Source organism: Miniopterus natalensis, chromosome 1, assembly GCF_054644295.1.
Source record: "Miniopterus natalensis isolate mMinNat1 chromosome 1, mMinNat1.hap1, whole genome shotgun sequence".
In the NCBI taxonomy this organism is placed as follows: Eukaryota; Metazoa; Chordata; class Mammalia; order Chiroptera; family Miniopteridae; genus Miniopterus; species Miniopterus natalensis.
In genome coordinates this window covers 9,621,000-9,645,413 of record NC_142081.1, presented here as the reverse complement: position 1 = coordinate 9,645,413, position 24,414 = coordinate 9,621,000, and the positions used below count along the sequence as shown (strand labels likewise).

General features: G+C 53.0%; 1 protein-coding gene across 1 annotated transcript in view; it reads right to left on the bottom strand.

Annotated features, from left to right (window-relative positions):
- CCDC88C (coiled-coil and HOOK domain protein 88C) overlaps positions 1-24,414 on the bottom strand; it is a 111,007-nt gene that overhangs the window by 33,553 nt on the left and 53,040 nt on the right. Inside the window, exons 5-15 of the mRNA XM_016205705.2 lie at positions 22,221-22,279; positions 21,308-21,391; positions 18,720-18,860; positions 17,895-18,079; positions 17,103-17,184; positions 16,611-16,769; positions 9,802-9,948; positions 9,024-9,168; positions 5,727-5,911; positions 2,564-2,701; positions 148-1,209 (exon numbers count right to left, since the gene is read on the bottom strand). Coding sequence (XP_016061191.2) covers positions 148-1,209; positions 2,564-2,701; positions 5,727-5,911; positions 9,024-9,168; positions 9,802-9,948; positions 16,611-16,769; positions 17,103-17,184; positions 17,895-18,079; positions 18,720-18,860; positions 21,308-21,391; positions 22,221-22,279 — 2,387 coding nt within the window. The remainder of the gene's footprint in view (positions 1-147; positions 1,210-2,563; positions 2,702-5,726; positions 5,912-9,023; positions 9,169-9,801; positions 9,949-16,610; positions 16,770-17,102; positions 17,185-17,894; positions 18,080-18,719; positions 18,861-21,307; positions 21,392-22,220; positions 22,280-24,414) is intronic.

Sequence of the window (24,414 nt, the reverse complement as noted above, 5' to 3'; positions counted from 1 at the left end):
CCTGTTTAGAACCAGGGAAAACATTTAAGGAGGACACATAGTTCCACTTCTATGCCGGGAGCACGACCCTCACGGCACGCCTGTGCTGCTCGGGACAAAGACACCAACCCCGGTTCCCCTCGGAGGGGCTGCTCGCACCCAGCTCACCTCTCCCAGGGTTGTCAGTGTCCTCGTGTGCATGGCGACTTGCTTGGTGAGGTCTCTGTTATCCTTCTCCAGCTCCTTCAGCTTGGTGGCCGAGTCCCTGCAGCGGGCCAGCTCCTTGTCCAGAGCGCGGCTCTCCTTCTCGGCAGTGGACAGCTTGGTGGTGACGTCGTCCAAGACTGCGTCCTTGAGCTCCACCTGCTGCCACAGCCGATTCACCTCCTTTTCCAGCAGCTTCTTGTCTTTCTCCAGCTGGGCAACCTCCTGCTCCAGGGCCTTCTTTTCCTTCTCGGACATCTCCAGCTGCTTGTTGGCGAGCCGCTGGGCCTCCAGGTCCCGCTGCAGGGCCTGGTTTTTCGCCTCCAGCTCCCCGAGCTCTCGCCCCAGAGCCTGCGACTTCTGGCCACTGCTCTCCAGGGTCTGCTGCAGCCGCAGGTTCTCAGCGCTCACGCTCTGGTAGCTGAGCTCCAGGTGCTCTGACTTCTTGTTCAGCAGCTCCACGCTTTTCCTCAGCTCCTCCTTCTCCCGCTCAAGCTCCTGGTTCTCTCTCTCGATCTGAGCCATCTTTGCACTGGTGAAGCGCATGGTCTCCACCATCCTACGCAGCTCCAGGTTCTCATCATCAAGCCGCTTGTTGTCCCGCTCCAGCCCCTCCAGCTGCACCGACACATTCTGCAGGGTGTCTAGAGACTTTTGCAGCCTCCGGTTCTCCAGCGTCAGGCCCTGGCTCTCCCGCTCCAGGGCATGGACCTTCTCGGTGGCCGACGTCAGGGAGGACACCTCCCTGGCCAGCTGCTCCTTCTCCTCCTCCAGCCGGTGCAGCTCCTTCTCCAGCTCCTCTGCCCGCTCCATCCTCTCCCTCACCTGCTCCAGGTCCCGGTGCAGCTGCTGCTTCTCCAGCTCCAGCTTGCTGAGTCTGCTGCCGGTCTCTGTCACCGTCTGGTGGAGGACTCTGTTCTCCTTCTCGATGTCCTTCATGCGGGCCTCGCTGCTGACCTGCGACCTCTCCCGCAGTGACTGCACAGCTTGGTTGAGATGATCCTTTTCTTGCTCAAGATCCTTGATCTGCAGGGAAACACAATGGGAACAACACAGGCGGAGGCATGAACATATTTTGATGATTTGGTTCCAAACTGGGGGACTAAGTGTAGGCCTGCAAAGACCATTCCACTCTGAACCCAAAGGAAGTCCTAACGATTCCCAGAGGCCTGATATGGACACAAGGTAAGGGCACAGAGATCCCCACTGAGAAAGTTCAAGTCAAAGCACATTTATAGCAGCCAGGTTGGTTTAGAAAATAAACCACATCTCTTCTTACTTAAAACAATGAAAGTGATTTCCCTTGGTGCTTTTTATCCTGGTCTACGGGATCCCGGTGAGCTGGCCACCCACCCATGGCCTCTCCTTACACCACTCTCCCCGCAGACGTTGCACATGACCTTCCCTCTGCCTTGAATACTCACTCCCCACTCCCCTCCACCATCTACCTCTCGGCCTTCAGCATCCCTGGCGGCTCCTCCTCAGTGTGAGTGTCCGCTCCTCAGAGAAGCCGTGTACCACGACTCTAAATATCCTGTATCTAGCAAGACCCTCCCTGGACCCATGCATATTCCCTTAATAGCACACATCTGAAGTCACCTGGCTTGTCACCTGTCACTCTGCCTTCTGGACCGTAAGCCATATCAGAGTGGGGGCCCTACTTGTCTCTTCACTATACACAGCACCATCCCAGCCGCCCTTTTCTGCTCTACTGGAGAGGCTAAAAACCTCAAGTACTTCATACCCAGCCTCCCTTGCAGCTAGAGGTAGTCATATGTCGGGTCTGGCGAATGAGATGTCTACAGAGGGTCCTGGGGAGGCCTTCCCTCTGTCCCTTCACCCTCCCACTGTCTTCCTGCCCATTTCTTGGGGAGGTACAACAGCCACTGCCAAGACTGGCAGAGCAGGAAGAGAGAAGCCTGACTCCTGGGTAGCATCACTGAGCCGATGCCCTAGCACTGGACTGCCTACCCTGGGACTTCTTATAGTCTGAGGCAAATCAACCCTGGAGGTTTGCCAGGGTTCTCAGCGTGATGCTGGACATTTGGAGTGGGGTCATGCTTTGTCCTGCGGGCTGTCCCTTGTGCTGCAGGACACTTAGCAGCATCCCTGGCCTCTACCCACCACAGCAAGAAGCACCTCCTCTCTCTTCCTCTAAGTCATGACAATCAAAAACAAGATTGCCAGTGTCCCTGGGAAACAGAATCTGTCCCAGTCCCCCTGCTGCAGCTGAGAATTGCTGGTATGAGTTGCAGCAGCGCGAAGAAACTGGTAACTCATGTGTCAATGATCAATTACCAGGTCATGGCTATGATCCTACACTCTCCCTCTCACAGGCAGGGGTTCCAGGGGAGGCATGAGCTCTGCAGGGAGGGCCTACCTGCCTGGCTTTGTCAGCCTTCAGGGTCTCCATGTCACTGTGCATCTGTTCATTCTCTTTAATCAGCTCCTCACTGAGGGTCTCCAAATCCTGGTTGCTCTGCTTTTCTTTCTCCAGCTGGATCTGCAACTTTTCAACCTGCAGAGACAAAGACGGAGCCCATGCAAAAGTCCTATTCGTGGGGCACGTCACCCTGTCAACATACCAAGCCCCCTGCCCCAACATTGGGACCCGAGGACGGGGGAGCCTCACCCAGCCAGGGCCAATGGCAAAATGTGCTGTAATGTGCAACATGTCTGAGTCTTTCTCAAAAGAGAGAACATCTTTCTTATCCTTCCTCATCGCTGCCCCACTTCCTAGCGCAAGGCGTGGGCTCAGCAGGGAACCAGGCATCTCCTCCGATGGCAGCACCTATGCCTGAGAGTGGCCCCGAGGAGGAAGGCACTGAGCAGTTGTCACTGACCATCATTTGAAGAAGGGCATGGGGCTCAGAGAAGTGGAGTGATTTGCCCAAAGCCCCACAGTGAGGATGCGGCAGAGCTCGGACATACAGCGGTGGGCCGAGCCTAGCCCCGCTCTCTCAGCTGGAACCTGTGGTGTGTGCCCCCAACCCCCAGCCTTACTGTTAATACTTTACCCTGCTACCCCTCCCGTCCCAGAGAAAGGAACGTTATTCCAGCCTTTGCATTTCTGATTGTTGTTGCTTCTGGTCTGAAGATGTGACTGTCCCACATCCTACCCACACTGCTGGACACCCCCCTTTCTCTCTCTCTGGTTCTTTTTGCTGTGGAACTGGAGCCCTTATTCCTGCGCATCCCTGAAGGACCTCCGCTCCCCTAGGGAGAGCTTGCTGGGCTGAGATGTGAGCTGGCCCCACGGGGTTTCCTGTCCTCCTCAAAGCATCAGAGAGGGCTCATGTGGGAGGCTCCATGTCCCCAGAACATGCAGGTGCCAGGGACTTGCCTATTAGCCCCTGTGCTGCTCTTGTGTTCTCATGATAGGCCCCCAAAGGGTTGCCCCTCCTCCTCTGAAAATCAGGATTCTTAGGATATCAATGTGAAGTTAGATGTGAGAGAGGCATCTTCTCTAAGGTCCACAGAAGTGTTGCGAGTTACAGGGAAAGATGTTAACTTCGGGAACTGTGGTTTACAGACATTCAGCCTAAGTGTGCCTGCAGCTTAGGTGACACTGTGTGGTGGGAGGGCCAAGCTAGCAGCAGGGGTCGGGGACTCCAGGCCACCGTGTCCTGGCTGACCCCTGTCCCTCCTTCTCAGACACCTCCCAGAGTGGCCGCGTTGTCTGGACTTGTCCGAGGCTGTGCTACCCTGGCCCCAGGAAGGTCAATGTCGGGCCATGTTCCCTGTGGTACTCAGCTGATGGCCAAGAGGCACCATCCTACCCAACATTAGGGAGGACCAGTCATGTGCCAGGCTTGGGGAGAAAGCACAACCAGCCCTGCTGGGTCAGGACAGACACAGCCAGGCCCTGAGCAGACTGAGCAAGATGGGAAGGAGGAGTGCTCTGGCGAGAAGGGCCGCCCTTCCCAGGACCCCTGGTACAGGACAAAGGGCAGCTCTGGTCTGGGAACTGCGGTCCCTCCCTTCTATCGGGGACTCTGAGCCAAGGCATGCCTCCCAAGGGCTGTGGCAGGACCGCCATGGTGTCCTACCAGGGTACGGATCCAGAGAGGGGGGTGGGACCCGAGAGACAGGGGGCTGAGTCATGCCGGGTGACGGCGCCTACTGTGAGCCCTGCTTGTGCGGAGGAGGGACTGGAGCAGACCCCGAGGGCAGGAGAAGCATCAGCGGGCATCTCTCAGCCTTGCCAGGAGCTGGGCTGGAGGTTACATCGCAGGCTTTCTGCTGCAGGCCCGTGAGGACCCGCCAAGATGGAGGTTCTCATTTTTCTAAAGGTCAGTTCTTTTTTATCTCAGCCAAGGTCAGACTGCCATTTACAGAGACATTTCCTGTGCCAGGCCCATGTGAAGCTAAGAACCCCGCACTGTCCAACGGCTTCCCGGTGCTGCACTGCACTGAGACACGAAGCAGGGCTTCCTACTATCCCACAAAGAAAGGACAAACTATTTGGCAGCTACTCTGCTGCAAGGCACACAATGCTTCAAAGGGACAAGAGTAACTGAACCTCAGACGTCCTGCGGGAGGCCTGGAGAAACCACTTCACAGAAGGAGGGGCTGTCCTGAGCCTCATCCAGAGATAAAGTATCAGCAGAGCTGTGACCAGCGGGACACAGATCTCCTGTCTGCAGCCCATGTCCCTCCCACTGCCAGTGTAGCCACAGCAAATGGGGCTGGCAGGAGTCATGGGCAGGTCGGGACAGACACCCAGACACTCGAAAGCATCAGTCCCACAGGTGGTCAGCAAGCAAGAATGCCCTTGCCCCTCCCTCATCCGGAATCCGGCTCCCGGCCAAGGTGCGCGCAGAGCCCACAGTGCAGCTGTGCAATCCTCGGCGTGGCCATGTACTGATGCCCTCTGACCCAGGATGCCCAACACCAGGAGGCTGTCCCTAGCCTCGCATGGCCCTCCTTGCCATGGGAATGGGGTCCTCGTGACTGCAGGACGAAGCTTGGTTTGTGAGCCTGCCTGTCCCCCAGATGTCCGTGTTCTACTGTGCTGCTGGGAAGACCCGGGGGCTGTCCAGAAAGGCAAAAGCAGTTCATCCATCTCTCTTTCCTCATCCCACCAACTGGAAGGGAAGTGAGCACGGACCTTGTTTACCTGCAGCAGTGCCCTGAAACGGCCCATCAAGGGTCCCGCACGTAGTGCACATCTTCCGTCACTGCTTCTCTCCCGTGGCCCCACGCAGTGCTTTTCAACAGGGCGCTGCTCTCTTTCCATTAAGCACTTACTATGTGCTGGACCCTTTACCACATAGTCCTCACAACACCTGTTAGGTGGGTACATTGTCAACCCCATTTCACAGATGAAGGCAACAAGGCACACAGAAATTAATCGTGTCTGGTCACACTCTGCAGGGACATGTCACGCTGCCTCATGACTTCTTAATGAGTACTCCTGTCCCTCTACTATAGCTGTGGCTGCCCTGGATTCTGCATTTCTCCCAGCTGCGCAGCCTCACCGGCACCTGGGGGCTCCACCTGGCCACCTGCTTGCTGTATGTTTGGACACCACCCACGGTTACCTTCTGGCTGAGCTGCTGGTTCTCCTTCTCTAGCTCCCCGCACTTGAGGCTGCTCTCCTCCAGCGCCAGGGATGCGTCCCGCAGACCCTGGATGGTGCTCTGGAGGCTCTGGTTCTCCTTCTCTAGCTTCAGGATACGGCTGGAGGTGCATTCGTTCAGCTCAAACACAAACGACTTCCTGGAAGCTGAAGCCAAAGTCGGGTCAGAGCCCAGATTCCAGGGGCCTTTGCTTCCTCTCTCTGCCCCCAGCCCTGAGATGGCCATCAGTCTGAGCCCTAGGTTTGAGGGGCCTAGGATGGTCTCCCACAGGTCAGCTGGGTGCCCTCCCTTTTTCACAGGGTGCTGTTGTTGTCAGCACCTGAGGGTTCCTCAGGCAGTTATGGCCCCTCTTCTGGCTCAGCTGGGGTCTTCTAGGGGGGCAACCCAGAGTTTAAGAAGAAAGCAGGTGACGGTGGAGAAGCCAATGCAAAAGTTCAAGACTGTGGAACTGCTGGAACCACTTTTTACCAAGTTCTAACCTAACCATCAAGTCAAGGATTTTAGAGACTAACAGAGATGGCAAATAGAGGATGTTTTCTGTGCCAGCTCTGAGAGTGGTGGGCGTCTGGATGGCTCAGCTGGGGCTGGGGGGGGGGGGGGGCAGGCATGATAATTGACCAGTATATCCACCAGGGGTGATAGAGACTACGGGGGGGGGGGGGGGGGGGCGTATGCCCGATACTTGCATTCCTGGATAAGGTCCTTTGGAGAAAGATTTCATCTTGTAATTTCATAATGATATTGTAAAAAGAATAAGACAGTGTATCTAAATTGCTTTAAGAATTCTAAGTGAGATAAAATAAGTTAAAGAAAGAAAAAGGCAGATTTCCTACTTTGCTTTTAAACAGCTTGAATGCAGAATAGAAAAGGGAGCACAGACTGGAGAAGAATGGGGGTTCTCAGCCTCTTCCTACAACACCAGGTGACTTTAGGTAAATCCCGGGGCTTTTTCAGGGGGAAAAAATGAATGCATATGAAAGCCCTTGAAAGAGGGGTCAGGGCTGTTCCCTCACCTGCTGCTCCAGTGCCTCGAGCTCAACCCTAGGGGCCTATCACACTGTATCGCTAACAGGGTAGAGCCCCCACCTGCTGCCGATTGACCACCCTGGGGGCTGGAAGTGCAAGGGGCAGGGGTGAGGGGGCTTTCACAGCAGGCACATCAAGCTGGAGACCAAATGTGTGTGCTCAGCAACTCTGGATGATCACAAGAACGAAAGTGTCTGCATCCCGCTCTGAGTTCTCATCTCCCACCAGGTAGAGCAGTGCAGACCCAAGAAGCCAGAACGTGCTAAAGACCCCGAGCAGCAGTGGAGCAAATGAGCTGTCATGACCCCAACTCCATCCCAGCGCTTCCCACACACAAACACACATGCTCTCAACACACGAAACCATGTGAAGGGCTTCGTCCTGAGAAGGCTACAAATGACACTAACTGACTAAAACTCCACTACTTCACAACCTGCAATCATTTGGATGGTACCTTTGCAGCATTCACTTTAAAAATAACATTTATAAAAATTGTGGTGAAATATATACAACCCAGAACTCACTGTTTTAACCATACAGTTCTGTGGCATTAGCTACATTCCCACTGTCCTGCAACCATCACCACCCCCCACCCCCAGGCTTTTTCATTATCTCACCACTAAGCTCTGTACTCATGGAAAATAATTTTGAAATTTCTCCAAGTGCAACAATGGAATTGATTACAAGCCTCATTTCCTCTTCGGTAAAAGCCAGGGCCTCAGGCTATTGTGATGACACAACAGTTTACTGGGAAAACAACCAATGGTTCTTTATTGGGAGCTACGCTCATGAGCACCCCAAGAGCCAGAGAGCAATGGGATAGCTTTTACCAAGACAAGGGCAATAAGAACAGCCATCCTTTACTGGTGCCCGTAGGCCAGGCACAGTGTAGCGCTTCACTGTCTCCTCTCACAAGATAGGCACAGCAATCCCACGAGCAACTTCATTACCCCCATTTTTCAGATAAAGAAAACTGAGGTTTAAAAGAGGTCACCTAGCTAAGAAGTGGAGGAGACAGGACTCTAGGCCAGGCCTTTCTGACTCAAGAAGACACTACACCATCCACACAGAAGTACATTCCGCTTTGTTCAGGAGCTGCCAGGGAAGCAGTAGGAGTTGAGAACACCGAGAATAAATCATGATCCCTGACCTGAGGGGCTCACAAACTACACTGAGCAGTCCGAGTCAGTGAGGCTTTCCAGCCCCATCAGCCACCCTGGTCTCTGATAGAAACACATTGGGTCTGAGGCGGTTCCCTGCGGGCCGGCACCACTTTTGTGTTCCACCAGGGGGCAGTGGTCCTCCCAGCAACCTGAAATCCCAGAGCCCGGTGGGATTTCCCGTTTTCCCCACGCCAGACACCAAACCACAGGAAGAACTAACTTCTCACACAGGTTAAGAGTTCAACGAGCTGATTTTAGGTTTCAAACTGATGGGACCCCTTGAAGAGAAGAAATATCCAGCTGCTTTCAACAGCCTTCCCATCATGCTTAGGACTATTTCTCAGAATCGAAAAAGCAGCCCCCTCCCCAAACCAGCCCAAAGGCCTCTGCTCGGCTGAGTGCTAAGTAAACATTAACTTGCACTCTCAGGTGCATGCTGCTATTTTTGAACACAGGAACTGGCTATTGTTTGCCGGCGCTGAGGCTTCCTGCTGCAGGACTGCCGCCCCACCCACTTTCCCCTGGCCAGCTCACACCTCGTCTGGGGTGCTGGGCAGGGGCGCAAATACAAGAGCGAGAGGAAGGGGCCTGGGTCCCGTGAGAAGCAGCCACTTAGCAGGGAGACAGAGGACAGACAGCATCCATCTTGCCTAATTATGCAAATGAACAGAGGAAATATTGCCCAGGGTACATTTATAATGGAGATTAGTGACCACTGGGGACGTTTCCTGCCATCCAGAGCTTTCAATCATCCATGGATAGATCTAAGACATCCTCTGGGTGTCAGCGTGCTATAGTTTGGAAGCTCCTGGGACTGTCCATATGGGAACTGAGAAATCTGGCAACACTTACTTTGTATTTCATGTCCTGACATCAAGGCTGCCAGGCCCTTCATGTTCTCCCTGGGGAGAATTGCAATGAAACTGTTCCAAATGGCCCTTGAATAAAATCCGATTTACTTGGGGTGAGGATGGGCTGACACATGAGATTCAGAGCCAAGGGCTCAGCTCCCTGGATGAGGGAGGAGCCACAGCCGGGCTGGCTCCCAGCACCAGGGGCTGCTGCCTACCGTCTGACAGGGCTGCGTCCTTAGACAGCTGCTCTAGCTCCCAGCCCAGGTGGGCTGACTCGTTCATGCTCTGCTTCTGTGCAATCTCCAGGACCATGTTCTCTTCCAGCAGCTCCTCGATGCGTTTCTTATCTGTGTCTCGGTCCTATGTAGGAAGAGGGGAGGGGGAGGATGTGTCCTGGGGCACCCTCTGGACAGGCCCCAGCCCCCGTGTATCTACGCTCATTCCCCCAGGATGAAGGGCGTCCATGCACCTGCTCACTTCCAAAAACACAGCTGCACAGAAATGACTCCAACACAGGCCCCAGCTCTAAGTAACAACCACTAAAAGATATGTTGACCCAGCACCTGGGTGATGAAGAGGCCTGAGGTCTCCAAGTAGTGTATGAACAAAGTGGCTGCAGCACAGGCTTTATAGCAAGTAATGTGATAATGGAAGCTTTGTGGCCCCTGAGCAGGCCTAACATGCCTTGGAAAGGCCGTAGGGACTCACAAATCACAGCTCAGCTCACACCATACATGCCAGCAGGGGCACTTTTTACAACAGGCACCCACGTACATCCATCCTTACAGAAAAGCAGCACAGTGGTCAAGCCTTATCTGTTTGGGGGACCCTAAGTGGTGCCCACTCAAGCCGCTGAGCTTAGCGACACTGCAGTCAGTGGGTCACCGTGTCGGCCGCAGCACCAACCCAGCGGATGAAAATCAGAGCAGGGCACCGCATAACCTGAAACTGCCCCTGTCTGGTTTTACACGTGGTGGCAACAGCTTGTAATACCAATTCCAGGTCATGAAGCTTCGATTTCAGCTGCAGGTTTTCTTTCTCCAGCTCGTAAAGTTTGTCCACCCGGGCCCGAGCAGCAGTCAGCTGTTCCTCCAGAATGGACTTGGTATCAATTAAAGTGAAATTATCTTCTCTCAGCTCCTGGTCAGCAAAAACATACACGAGAACCATTAGATAAAGGCCCCTGGTTCGTGACAACAGTGCTCCTCCAGGCATCCAGACCCAAACCAACAACCTAGGGATGAAACTCCTGCCACGGGAAGTTCTGTCTCCACTTTTGAGCCCCTGCACCGTTTTTACTAGGCCAGGCCAAATGGACTTCCTCTATGGAAAAAAATCCCTCAATCAAGAAGCTATTCTATTTAAATTCGGGAAGGAAACACTTCCTCAGTGTCCCCTTTCTGCTGGCCACGGCGTGAGAGTGTCTGACATTATAACCTCGTCTGGTTGGACAAGTGTCTCTGCTGACAGGTATGGGACTTCACTCAGCCCGTTTCCTTAATAAGGAAGGGGTGGGGGCTAAGAGTCTGTCCTGGGTTTGAGGGCTGAGTCTAGGCCCCTCAATTCAACATTCACTCCGCTGATCTGGGTCCTGGAAAAAAATGGTGATTTGGACAATTTTTTGTTCAACACACAGTTATTTGAACATTTTATACACACACTCTTGGAAAAATAGCTCTCGGCAATTTCCTGTAAATGAGGGGTCCATACGATACAACAAACAAGTACTATGGGCCTACTATGTGTCAGGTACATGCTGCATGTGGAATGCAATGGCTGGTCCCTTAAAGGCCCCTCATGGGAGGAGTCCCCTCATGGAAGGAGTCCGCTGGACTCACTCCTGTCCCAGGTGCTCAGCACATGGGGGAGCCCTTCAGCTCATTCCCTTCATCTCTGCTCCCTCCCCCTGGAGCCCTCCCAGCACAACTCAGGATCCCAGGGGGACTGAGTCTCCCCAATGCCTTCAGTCTGCGAACACGCATACACGGGAACCTGTCTGTTCCTCTTGGTGGGCAGTTTTCCAAGGCTTGCCCCACTCACAGGTTCTAACAGCTGGGAGGGGCCGCTAGCTCCTGCTTATCCATCACGTATGTATGTGTTCATTTTCCCTGCGTGGGCCAGAATCCAAGATTCTTGGCAGAGGGGAAACCTACACTTTACCTCAGTGGACATGGTTCTGATCAAAGCCTGGAAGTGGGAAGGGTTTGGTCATTAAGACACTGGATTCACCGGGCGCCTTCTCTCTGCCTGTCCCTAGCCCTGCACTAGGCGCTCTCTGTCCCTGCCTCATTCACTCCACACAACAGCCCCCAGTGCAGGGGTGGGGAATATTTTTTCTGCCAAAGGCAATATGGATATTTCTAACATCATTTGTGGGCCATACAAAATTATCAACTTAAAAATTAGCCTGCTATATTTGGTCAAACATTTAATTAACTCGCCCCTAATGGGATGGCTGGAACTACTTCTCTTTGGTGAGGCCGTGGCAGGGCCAGGTGTTCCCCATCCCTGTCCCAGAGGGAGGCAGGGACAGTCCCTCCTACATTGACTAGGATAAATTAAGGAATGAGCCCCAAGTCACAAAGCTAGCAAGGGATGATGCTGGGGCTTGAACTCAGGCTGGAGAGCTCCAGACCTATGTACTCTCCACTGCCCTCAACTCATCCTTAAGGAGCCCGCATGGGTAAGAAGCCCTGACTACTATCAATGATGTGAGCCGGAGCACATAGAGGGGCTTCAAGCAGGAAGGCGGCCCAGCTCTCCCTCTTTGGCCACTGCCTCCAGCATTTTCACTTTGTGTTACAGCTGGTCTACCCACCAGTACTCACCTGTATCATCATACTCAGGCCTTGAGCTCCCCAAGCACAGCTTGCCCTTTCATCCTTACAACCAACTCCTACTCAGCCTTCAAAACCCAGCCAGAGTTGCCCCTCTGAGAAGTGCTTGCAACTCTACTCTATTCCACACACGAAGTCAGATGCTTGGGCTCCCAGAATACCCACTATGAGGAAACACTCAGCTGGCCTGTCCCCCTCCCCCAGGCTAGTCCCACAGGGCAGGACTATTCCACTTCTGTTCTTGTGGGCCTCCCAAAAATGTTCAATGACACTTGTTAGCTGAATCACGCCATGAGGGGGAATCAGAGGTGACATGTGAAGGACTTAGAGATAAGCAGGGATGGACAAGTGTCCAGAGGCAAAACAGCACGGAACAAAATGACTTATAGCTACTATTTAAATATGTCTCAATTTTCTGGTGGCATCAACTTTCACCATGTATTAGGCAACAGAAACATCTCCACTTGCTTTGCACACCCAGCCACCTCAGAAGTAAGAGACTGGACCCCAAGAAGTTATGCCCGAATCCTAAAGCTGGCAAAGGGCTGTCCTGGAGGAGGGAGGAGCCACACCTCTGGCAGCTGCTCACAGTCAGCCTCCTCCCGAAGGCCTGACCCCAATTGAACCGGGAGGCTATTTAAAGGCTTGACCCAGCCTAGCAAACAGGTGAGGGTCCACATTTAGAAAGTCACAGGCCAGGCCTAATGGCCTGTCCCCAAGTGGCCCAAGGGCTGTGGCCACCCCTACCTGAGATGGTGACTGGGAGTGATGATTGGGACTGTGGGCTGACGGGCCCCAACCCCCACCACCTGCACGATTAGCTCTGGGGCCTGAAGCAAGTACAAGTCCCTGGATCGTGGATCCTTCCTTCCTACTATGGAAATGAAAATGGGGCTGATATGGAGATGTGATGTGATAATGCATGTGAAATACCCCATGTTCAGTGCCTGAGGCCCAGCAAGCAGGTTGACTGCCCATCACCATCACTTTGAGTCCCTGTAAGACACCGTCCAGTCCAGCACTCACTGAGCATCCATCCACCAAGCAAGAGGCAGACACTCATTTCCAGGGGTGGTGGTGATGTGTTGACCCCAACAAGCTCCAAACACGGTGTTGGGGGAGATCAAAGAAATAACTAGCACCTTACAGCACCCAGGACCGCAGCACCCAGGGATCTCCAAGGTGTCCAGGGCAACAGAAAGCCAGCCCAGCAGTGTCCTCAGAGGAGGGAGATCACCCCTTGCTAAACCACCTGCTCACCGGGTTTGCTGCAGTTGGTTAAACTTCGCAGAAGACCAGCCTGTTTTTAAGCTTCATCTGAAATGAGCAGCATGGTGGACTGAACCATAAGCCAAACAGCAGCCCTGTCCTGCTCTCATTTCTTAATGTACTGAATTTTATCTGAATGCCTTAGAAGTGATCAAGAAACACAGCGTCCCAAGTGGGAACACAAGATCCAGGTGCTCAAGGCAGTCAGTGCTGTGACTGTACGTTCCCCAACTGCGACGGGACATCCAAGTGCCGGCATGAGCTGCTGGAGGCCAGGCCGTCCCATGGCGTCCCACGCTGTGCCCACCCCTACCCACGACGAGTACCCCCATTCCACCTCTGCCCAAACCACCTGTGTCTCCACAACCCCACCCATGTTTTCCTTCCTCGGCAAGGCCAAGGTCCTGGAGGCAGTCAGCTGTGTTTCCCTGCCAAAGCCACCTCCTTGCCAACTATGATGCTGAGCAAATCGCTAATCCTCAGCTTTCTCTTCTGAAAAATGAGAGGAACAGTGGCTGCTAAACCTCGCAGGGCCACCAGGAGGCTCAAATGTGACGATGTAGTTAGAGCTTAACACAGTCCCTGCACGTGGAAGCAGCTCCCTAAGCTGCTATCACCGCTCATTTTAAAGATCTCACAGAGCACCTACTGTGGGCCAGACCACGGGTCTGTAAAGGACCAGAGAGTAAATCCTTTTGGCTTTTCAGGTGGTATGTCTGTTACAACTACTCAGCTCCCCTCCCCTCCCCTCCCCTCCCCTCCCCTCCTCTCCCTCCCCCCCCTTTCCCCCTCCCTTCCACTCTCTCTAAAAATCAATGGAAAAACTTCCTCACTCCTCAGGTGAGGATTAACAAAAAACAAACAAACGAACCCAGAGTGTGTGGCTACCGCACCAGGCCCGACCGCTGCCAGCTCCTAGCTGCCTTGTCAGCCTGCCCTGCCCCTCCCTGCATGCATCAGGGGCCCGTCTGTGGACAGGGGCTCGGCAGGACAAGCTCACTAGAAACGCCTTACAGCCTATGCCCACAATGCCAGGGCGCGAGGGGCTCAGAGATGCCTGGACGACCACTCCTTTTAAAGATGGGACCAGCAAGTGGAATGACTGTGCTGGTTAAGTCTCCACCTCTAGAAACAAATACTGCCTAGGAAGCTGTAACTCTGGGGGCGGGGGGGGGGGGGCCGGAGAGGCAAGGCCCCCCTGGCCCTCCTGCTGAGGACGCACAGAGCACCTTTGCTGTTGGGAATTTGAGCCAATGACAAAACATGGGACAAGAGGAACCCTCCAGGCGAACTCTCTCCGCCTGTGTCCTGCACCACCTGCCCTGGTGGGATGGCTGTTTGCAGAAGGAAGTCAAGGGTCACCCAGTGCACCCCCACTTCCCACTGTGCCTAGGGACGCCCAGGCCTCTCCTCTGGCTGTTGTTTTAACCCTTCCGTAAACCAGACTAGGAACCACAAAGAAGCTGCCAAAAGTTTGAAAACAAAACAAGGAAATTTCTGTTCCATATTTTTCTAACCAAAATTAACCTTTCCCTCACCCTGAATGCCCAGTCCCTTTCCTCCCACGTGGCACTGTGGTGATGCTGGACAGGCTCTCAGGGAGGGCCCCCGGGCCATCTGTGGCCCCCTGTACCTAGAGGAGGGTCCCCCGCATGGTGGATGTCCACAAACATGAGCCAGCACGCATGTTACTCACTCGCTCTTCGCTCAGCTGCCCATCACATCCAACGCTGTCACCATCCCAAAGGAGACAAAACCTCATAGTCCATCCGTCGTCCTTGTCTTGCCCCCCCCCCCCCCCCCCCCCCCCCGCGTCCTTCTCCCCAGACTGAAAGCCTTTTCATTGTTGAGAGATGGGTGTTTACTTGACTTGTGTGGTGACTTCCAGGTGCCTTGTGTGTGCTATGCCCCAGGCGTGCATGCAGTCGAATGAGACTCTACCCCTGCCCTCAGGGGCTCAAGGTGCACACAGAAAATCTGGCGACAGAGCTAACGGGGTGGGGGGGTGCAGACAGTCTGCCAGGCTACTGTAATTACCTTGACCTAAGGATGTGTGCACGAGCACTGGCCTCCACTGGGCCCTGATATTCTGGGCTTCTGAGAATAGTGTGACTCATCCTCTATCATGGCCTGGACTCCATGAACCATGATATTTCTCCTGTAACTAATTAAACTAATACAAAATTTAAGGCATTTCTAACTTCAAAGCAAAATTATTAATCAATATGAAAACTATTGCTGTTATTATCCAGAGGCATGAAGCTTGAGAACATGGGAAAGGGTCCCCATGCGAAACCCCCCAAAAGCTCGGCAGCTCCCGAGTATAGGGAGCGAGTCCTGCTTTGTGCTGGATCCCTGCTCCTGGTGCAGGGCTTAGCACCACATAGGTGCTAAGTCACTGTGTCTGCCTGACTATGAGGCTGCTTGGACAGGCCAGGAAGAGACAGAGACAGAGACTGAGCCCTGCAACCACCACAATCCATGGGACAGAGTGTTGAGTGAGACAAGGGGGCTGCATCAGGTCCCCAGTGTGCAGGAGGGGCTGCAGAGGCAGCCATCTGGGGAAGCTTGTGCATGGCTGCCCTGGGCTCTCCCAACTGTGGCATTTCCAGTAAGTGACGTGTGCCGTGCCCCAGCACCTGTCTGTGCTGCAGATTTATGCCTTTTGTCACCAGCAGGGCCAGTGGACCATTTCCAGGACAAAGCCGAGAGCTGGTCTCCCACCCCCACCCCTGCTCAGGCCAGGCGGCTTTGGCATAGCACCCAGAGGGTAGGGCGAGTGTGTCCCTAACACTGCTGGGGAAATAGACCTACCCTGAGTAGGTGGGAGGAACAAACAAGCCTGGACCATAGCCATCCCCAACCCGCCGCCACCTGGCCCAGGGATCCCAGGGCCTGAGAGCAGGAGAGCAGGTTGAGGTCTCCGGCCAAACAGCCTGCCCCAAGCACACCTGCCTGCCAGCAGCTGGGCAGGGAGAGGGACAGCCTGTGCTTCCCACACCTGTGCTCAGTGCCCTCAAAAGCTTCCTGGCTGGCAATGGGGATGATTTCTTATATCTAGCAGGCCCACTCAGTATGAGCTGGCATCCTGACTTCAAAAACTGCCTCTAAACCCTGGGATCTTTGAAAGGGGCAAAATTCCCAAGTCCTTGGAAAAGAGGGGGTCTGGAACCTGCTACTGACGTGAAGCAGTCAGGGTGAGTGGTCAAACCGTCAGTAACCCTGCCCGGGTCTTGGTCTCCGTCCCCCCCTTAGCCCTGACACCCTCCCCTGAACTGACCCACGACCTCGGTGTCAGAGTAGGCTAACCACTGAGCACTAATATGGGACTTGCCCAAATACCAGGTATTTCACTGTGAAAACCTCATGAGGTAGTACAGTAATCTGTTTTACAGAAAAGGAAACAGTCCTGGCAAGATTTAGCCACAGAAATTGCAAGACGTCTAAAAAAATAGACATGTGAATAGACAGGTTGTCCCTGTGGCACGAAGTAGAAGGAAAAACCTTAAAAGAACCAGGGCCCTTCAACCATGTTCCCGACCCCATTCCTCCCACTAACAGAGGGAGGCCGTCGGGGGTCCCGCAGACAGGCTGAGTGCAGGGAAAGGGTGAGCTGGAGAGGTGCTGGCTCCCCTCCCCTCCCCTCCCCGCCCCTCATCCAGGACAGAGATCCTGGGGCCCTCCGGCTTGGCTCACCTCCATGCGGGCCTTGTAGAAGTCTGCATCTTTCAGCTTCTCCCTGAAACGCGTCAGCTCCGCCTCCAGCCTCTCCACGCGGCTCCCCCTCTCCCTCAGGGAGTCCAGCTCATCGAGGTAGGCGCGAGCAGACCGGGCGCTGGCCGCCAGCTGGACGTTCTGGGAGGTGAGCAAAGGTAGGAGACCTAGCTCAGGGCACCCTTTGGGGAGGGGAACAAAGGGCCAAGTCCCTGCAGTCCCAGGAGAAGCCAGTTCCTGGTGGCGGAGCAGCTCCAAGTGCAGGCCGCTGCATGGGGGCCCCACACGCTGTCACTAAAACATGTCCCCACAGCAGCTCTCAGGACTACTGGCTCTCAGGCAGCGTTGCTTTGGGCGGGAAGGAAACAGGCCTTTGTTGGAAGGTCCCGTGGTTACATTCCTGGACCTCGGGCCACGGTTACTGGGGCATCCTAGCCTCCCACCCCCTCCACACACGTCAGGCCTCCTGCTCACCTCTTGCTTGACTTTCTGCAGCTCCAGCACCAGCTCATCTACCTCATGCCTGGTGTCCACGAGCTGCTCTGTCTTCTCCTCCCTGGGGGCAATTCGGAGAATGAGTGGTGAGGGCTTCCTCAGAAGCACCTAGCAACCCACCTTGGGAGACCATGGTGGGGAAAGGAAAGAGGACCTGGCTTCTGGGGGTGAGGAGGGAGTCTGCACGCAGGGCTTGCAAAAACGCTCTCGACTCAAATGTCACTTTTAAGTTTTCAATGCCTGCTCTCAGACTACACCCACCAGACACTGAGTTTTCCTCTGAGGGTGCTGGACAGGTAAGGAGACCCCAGGAGCCACTGTGCTCCTCCACTACCTAGCAGGCAGTGAGGCCCACTGGTGTAGAGGTAAGGGCGGGGGCTCCCGAGATGACAGGCAGAGTGACATCACCAGCTGCAGGAAAGGGGGAACAAGCTCACCAGACCAGGAGAGAGACATCCTCCCTCCAGCCAAGAACACACACACCAGTGTGTGGCCATTTGAGCCCCGCACTGGGCCTGAGGGTGAATAGCAGGCTGCTTCTGTAAGTCTGTGATCTCTGGACTGGCAAGAGCCCTAAAGACCCAGCAGAACCCCTCCTGTGTGGCCTGGGGTGGGCGTGGACCAGCCCATGGTCAAACAGGGACCAAGCTTGGAATAGAGCCCAGTGACTCCAGGGTACGAGTCAGAGCTCTCCCGTTTGCTGCACCATGCGGCAGTGAACCACATATACAGAAACAAGCGCAGAAAGAATGGGGCCACTGGAGGACTCACAGCTCCTGCCTGACCCGGCGCAGCCTGGCCTTGGTGTCCGCAAGCTCCACGGCCAGGTGCTGCTTGTCCTCGCTGGAGAGGCTGTTGGTCGGGCTGGGTGTGGACTCGGCGCTGGAGGACTTGAGGGGGCTGGGCGGCTGCTGTGCCTGGAGGTAGTCCCGCTCCTGAGTCAGGTCCACGATCATCTGCAGCAGGGTAGAGAGGGGTCTCACCATGTGTTCCTGTGCCCGGGACAGTGCCTGCACTGGAACTTGGTGAAAAATGACCAAAAGACGGAAGAAAGTAAAAGAGAAGATGTCAGCCAAGACTGCAAAATCAGGAGGGAAGGGGGAGAAAGGTGGTGTAACTTTTTATTTATGTATTTTTAAAATATATCTTTATTGATTTCAGAGAGAGGAAAGGAAAGGGAGAGAGAGAGAGAAACATCAATGATGAGAGAGTCACTGATCGAGCCCACAACCCGGGCATGTGCCCTGACTGGGAATCAAACCCCGATCGCTTGGATCCTAGGTCGACACTCAACCACTGAGCCACGCCCGGCCGGGCTGGTATAACTTTTTAAAAGTGATGATATATTTACTGAGACAGAAAGGGGCGTGTGAATGGAGCAGGGTCCCAAGCTCAACTCCTGTCCTCACACAGGTGTCCCAGAGATGACTGTGCGCTGCATGTCCTGCCCCTGCAGAAACTGGGCCAGGAGGACCAGGCGGTGTACAGGCTTGAGAGGAAGAGTCAGGGTGAGGAGAACGGCCCATTACTAGGGCGCCAGGCCCAAGTCCCTCCCCAACCTGCCCCACCAGGCTGCTGGGCCACCTGCAAACACACCTCCGTGCATTCATCTCGCTCATCTATGAGCCTCCTGAGGTGAAACACCATGTTCCTCGAGAGGGCCTCCAGCTCCTCCGGGGCCACGTCCGGAACCTCCAACCACTGCAGGTCGAAGACGTTCTCCTGGTTGTGGGTGACCTGAGGGCACACACGGGGACAGTGCTGCAGAGGCCGGGCAGAGAGCAGCTTCTGGGGGGGGTGGCGGTGGCGAAGAGCACCCACCTCCCAAGACGAAGCCTCGGGGGCCAGGCAGGCTCTCCCACAGCTGACCCATGTCACTGATCTTATTAACCTTCATCTACAAAGTTTCTGTGGTGGGAGGGCAGGGGGCTCCTGAGCAAGCACAGCCATTCTCTGCAGCCGAGCTCTTTACCAACACAAACCACTTCTGCTTTCAACTCTGGTTCAAAGAGGTCACTGACTTTAATACCAGAAGGCACTCCTTACAATGCAGTAGTTCCCTCAACAGTCCTCAGATATTTTTAGTGGAGCACCAACAATTTATCACACAGAGAACGTCAGCCTTGGGAGTGGGAAGGTGAGGAAAGGAATAATATCTTATCTCTTAAAATCTAGTGCGATTACGGCAAAATATTAAAATGCTTATTATGTCAGAATGTTAGTTACATAACAATCTTACGTTATTTTCCGGGGAAATATTTCATAACCTAAAATAATTTTCAGGTAAGCCTGTATCTCAGCCCCACAGGCCACGTAGGACCACCTGGTTTTCCCCTTTCTGCCAGTGGGAGCGCCGGCCCGCGGCCAAGTCCTCACCCGGCAGCCTCTCCACCAACTGCTGACCCCACCTTCTCAACCTGACCCCCCAGACCAGCCAGAGGACACAGAAGGTCTGTTTCAAGTCCTCGTCCTCAGTGTGGGAAGTATTCGTGCACCCAGGCCTCAAAAGGGGAAAACAAATGGAAATCCACTCACTGAGGCGCACCAAAAAAATTCCTTAAATTTTCCAGAAGAGTAAATGGAGATAGAGAATAATTTAAAAAACAAACAAAAAACAACCCACAAGAAAACAGGGCCTTTCAGTTTCTCAAATGACACCCACCTTCCTTACCTCTCCCCACCTCACAGGGGAAAAGTAGGGATTCAGCAGATCTCAGAGACTGGGAGAAGTCTCAGTCCATGGTATGGGCACCCTAAAGGCCTGGATCTGGGACGCAGGCAGGGTTCTAGGCCTGCTCCACACCAGTGCCTGGGAAAGGCCCTTCATGTCTGTAAGGGGATCCTGGGACGCAACCCCAACCACACATGGGTCATACGAGCAGCTTTAATTAAAGGCTCATGTTGCCCCTCCTCTGATTCTGAGTCAGTGGGTCTTTTGTGGGGCCCAGGCACCTGATTGTTGGAGAAGCACCCAACTAATTCTGAAGCCCAGTCCCCATGGCCAGCCCTGAATTTGATAATCACATAGGACTTTTTGGGCTGCATTCCACCCCCCCTTTTATTTTAAATATCCTGCTGGCTGGGCAGGAAAGACAGTGAGTAGCAAGGGCCTAGTACCCAGATATATACATTTTCAAAACATGTGGACACACAAGGAAAATTAAAAGGCAGAATTGTTATCAGGCTGACAGGTGGCCATTCACCTACACGAATGGCTAAGAGTACTTATGACAATGCTGACTTTCCCCGGACGCCAGCTTCACTGGACCCTCCAGCTGCATCCATCTCCTGCTCCAGTGCCGATTCTGAAACCACCACCTGAAGGTACCTGGAGGCTGGGAACCCATCAGCCCAGCCTGTCCCTGGCCCCGGCGTGGGGAGCTGTGTTCACCTGCCCCTGCCAGTCACACACCTGCTCCTATGTGCTCCTGCCCCTGTCTTTTTCATGCCTTTATCTCATCTGTCCAATCTGACTGAAGGCTAAACCACATCTTCTAAGATAATTAAAACATACAATGCTCCTTCTGGAGGGAGGGTTCGGGAGGATGCCAGGGAAATAAATTTTCAGGTGGGTATTTTCCCCCACAGGTTCAGTTTCCAGGGAAACCACTTCGCTGATGTTTCCACCTCTGCCAAGGTCAATGGCAGAGGGGCTGCCCGCAGTGCAGTGCCCTCCTGACCCCATCCCAGGGGCTGAGTCTACAGCGACAGCCCTTCTGGGACCTGGAGGTTTCTCACTTCCCAAGTGGAGGCAGCATGTCTCTTTGCCATGTCACTGATGGACATGGAGAATCTTTCTCCGTGAAAATACACCATTTGAAGCAGGGTAACATTTGCCAGAATATATTTTCAGGGCCTGTAAATCAAATTCTGAGCCCAAACTACTTGACAGTACTTTAAAATAGTCTGAGTCCATATTAGGCAAGAGGGGCAGGCAAAAGAAGACTTGACTGAGGTGTTTTAAAATTATTTTTAAATTTTTACCCCCACTTTATTTTAGTGTGCCGATGACTACCCTTCCAAACAGGTTCCATATTTCTGTGGTGTCTGAAACCTAAACTTAGTAAAATCACGAATGGGTGACGTAGTCTTTAAACTTTTCCCTGGTGGAGAAAGCCTGCCTCCTGGTTGCCACAGGAGTGGGGGTCCACGGCTGAGCCCCACAAAGCCAGCCACACACCTACCTCCTGGATATGGGCCACAATCCCAGCCTGGGTCTCAATGTCCAGCTGTTTGATTCTGTCAATAAACTCCTCTTTTCTCTCACACTGCGGAGGGTAACACGTGTTAATGGACGCATTCCAGTAAGGCAACCTGGGCCTACCACAGCCACAGAAAGAGTTTCCAAATGAACTACCAGCCCAGCCCCAGCTTCCTCCTTTATAACCAAGAATTTGTCCGCCCTTGTCCTCCCTACTGTCCCTTAGACTGAGGTTTCTCTAGAAGCTGAGGTTTCTCTAGAAGTTGCTTCAACCACGTGCACCAGAATCACCTGGGGAGCTTGTTTTTAAAAAGCCCCATCAGGTTGAAAACACTGGGGGCGAAACACAGAAATCTGCACGTGAAACAAGCTCTCCAGATGATTTCTAAACAAGTAAAGAACACCTGGTTTAAGCGGGGGTGGCAAACTTCATCTTCAAAGGGCGGGATGGTAAAAACAATTTTAGAGTCTGCGGGCCACTTGTCTCAGCTCTGCCACTGGTGTGAGAGCAGCCAGGGGTAACACACAAAGAGACAACCCAGTGGGGCTCTGTTTCCATGAAAGTTTATTTTCAAAACCAGGGGGTGGGTAAGATTTGGCCCCCAGGCTGTACGTAGTTTCTGACCTTTGCTCTAGGTGTCGCTATACTGGGGACAATTTGCTAATGGCACCCTGGTCTGAGGAATCCCCACCTGCCTCTTGCCAAAGGTGCCCTGGTACTAGAATCGGCCCCCACCTATCGAGTGATCCCTTCTCTCAGGAAGTCAGGGACGAAGTGTTATGTTGGGCTGAAGGCAGTTTCACTCCTACCTCACTAAGGGGGAGCTTTTTATCCCCACAAATCTAAACACAAGGTGGCTAAAGGCAGGCCCCCTCCACCTCTGCCCAAGCCCTACCTGGACAGCACAGCCCAGCACCAGCAACAGCACCTTCTTGATTTCCTCCATACTCTTCCCTAAATAAAAAGAGCAACATATTTAATTAGACACTTGGTTCATAAAATCTCACAGGTGAGACACTAGTCTGCTGTAGGGGCGAGGGGGAGATCAGATAAGCTAAAAAAAAAAATTTCCCTACCCAGTGATTTTGACTTGGGTGTACACACGCCATCTGTTTTCTACATATGGGTTTGTATATTACTTAAACCAAATGAGAATTCTGTACACAACTATTTGTGGTTCTTTTCCATTCAAATATATCATAAATAGCTTCCCATGATAATCCATGAACTTCAACATTAGCATCTTTTTAGTGAGTCTGGGAAGCAAAGTCCAATGGCAGAGAGTCATGCCCACAGGAAACACTGAGTCAACTGACTCTAAAACGAGGCTGCACACAACTTTATCTTTTAATCGTGCCTCATTTCAAATAGACTCATCACCCAGTTTCCCGTTATCAAGATTCTGCACGTCCATCCCGCTGCCCTCCCCCCCCCCCCCCCCCCCCGCAGTTTCAATGTCTGGCTGGAGTGTTCAAAAGAAAACCCAGACAACACATAGACATCACTTTTGATGGTCTCATATTTACTTTGTACAAAGGCCACAAACTTAACCAATCCCCTTCCAGAGGCTTACTTTTCCAATGTTTTAATCTAAATGATGCTAAACAACATCTCAGTAGCTAGTTTAGAAGAGAAAAGAGCAATTCTTTTTAAAAAAATATTTTTTGAGAGAGAGGGAGAGGCAAAGACAAACATCGATGTGGGAGAGGAACACTGATCAGCTGCCTCCTTCACACCCCCGACTGGGGATCGAGCCCACAACCCAGGCATGTGTCCTGATCAGGAATCAAACCAGCAACCTTTTGATGCACAGGAAATAGCCCAACCAACGGAGCCACACCAGCCGGGGCTTAGAGGCTAGTTTTTGTTTTTTTTTTAAATATCTTTATTGATTTCGGAGAGAAGAAAGGAGAGTGAGAGAGAGAGATAGAAACATCAATGATGAGAGAGTCACTGATCAGCTGCCTCCTGCATGCCCCCGACTGGGGATCGAGCCCACAACCCGGGCATGTGCCCTGACCGGGAATCGAACCCCAGTCGCCTGGATCCTAGGCCGAGGCTCAACCGCTGAGCCACACTCGGCCGGGCGAGGCTAGTTTTTAATGCGAATTCTCATTTACTTCTTTTTAAAATTTAATTTTAGAGAGAGAGAGAAACACTGATTTGTTGTTCCACTTAGTTATACATTCGTTGGTTGATTCTTGTATGTGCCCTGACCAGGGATCAAACCCACAACCTTGGTATATCAGGACAACACTCTAATCAACTGAGCTACCCAGCCAGGGCCATTCTTATTTACGTCTTTAGGAAAAACTCACCCTTTAAGCTTCTCCTACTGCCACATTGCCCAGCAGAAAGTATTTACCATTTTACTCTCTACAACCGACATACGATAAGCCCTGTTTCCCCAGACCCAGACCAACACTGTCTTACAACAATTTCTACTTCTAAGTTCTGCCAAACAAGCCAAAAAATCCTATTTCATCATTTTATACTATCTCTTTTATTATGTGTCTTCATATGTTTGTGAGTCAGAATACTGGGGCTCTGGACCTGGCTTGGTTACCAGGAGCAGTATGACCATAACAAGCTGTACTCTGTCCCCCAGCCTCAGTTTTCACATCTCTGAAATGGAGACAGCTGGCTTGGGTGATGTGAAGAGTGGTTTTCGAATAAAATAAAAAAATCTATAGTTTTCTAGCTTTCTCATCATATCCCGCTCTATTTGGGAGAGAAGGAATGTGCCAGAAATAGCATTATTTTCTTGAAAGACCCACACCCACTCTCGCTGTGCTAAAATGGCTCAAAGTATCATCAACGACCCCTGGGATAAATAAAACACAAAACTGATCCGAAGAATTAGTGCTGTGGTTCATCTCAGTCTTTGGGTGTAACGTGTGTATGGAGTAAAAGGCAACCTCATCCTAATACCTCTCAAATGAGAAATCGCTAACTACAACCTTTCCTGAGATGAAGACACTATGGTGGAGTCCCAGGACTGAGGGATGGACATTCACTGACCTAAACTGCACCCTCCTTGCTGTCTCCCAGCCTGAAGGAGGGCGGGAGGGGTGGGGAGCCAGACCACA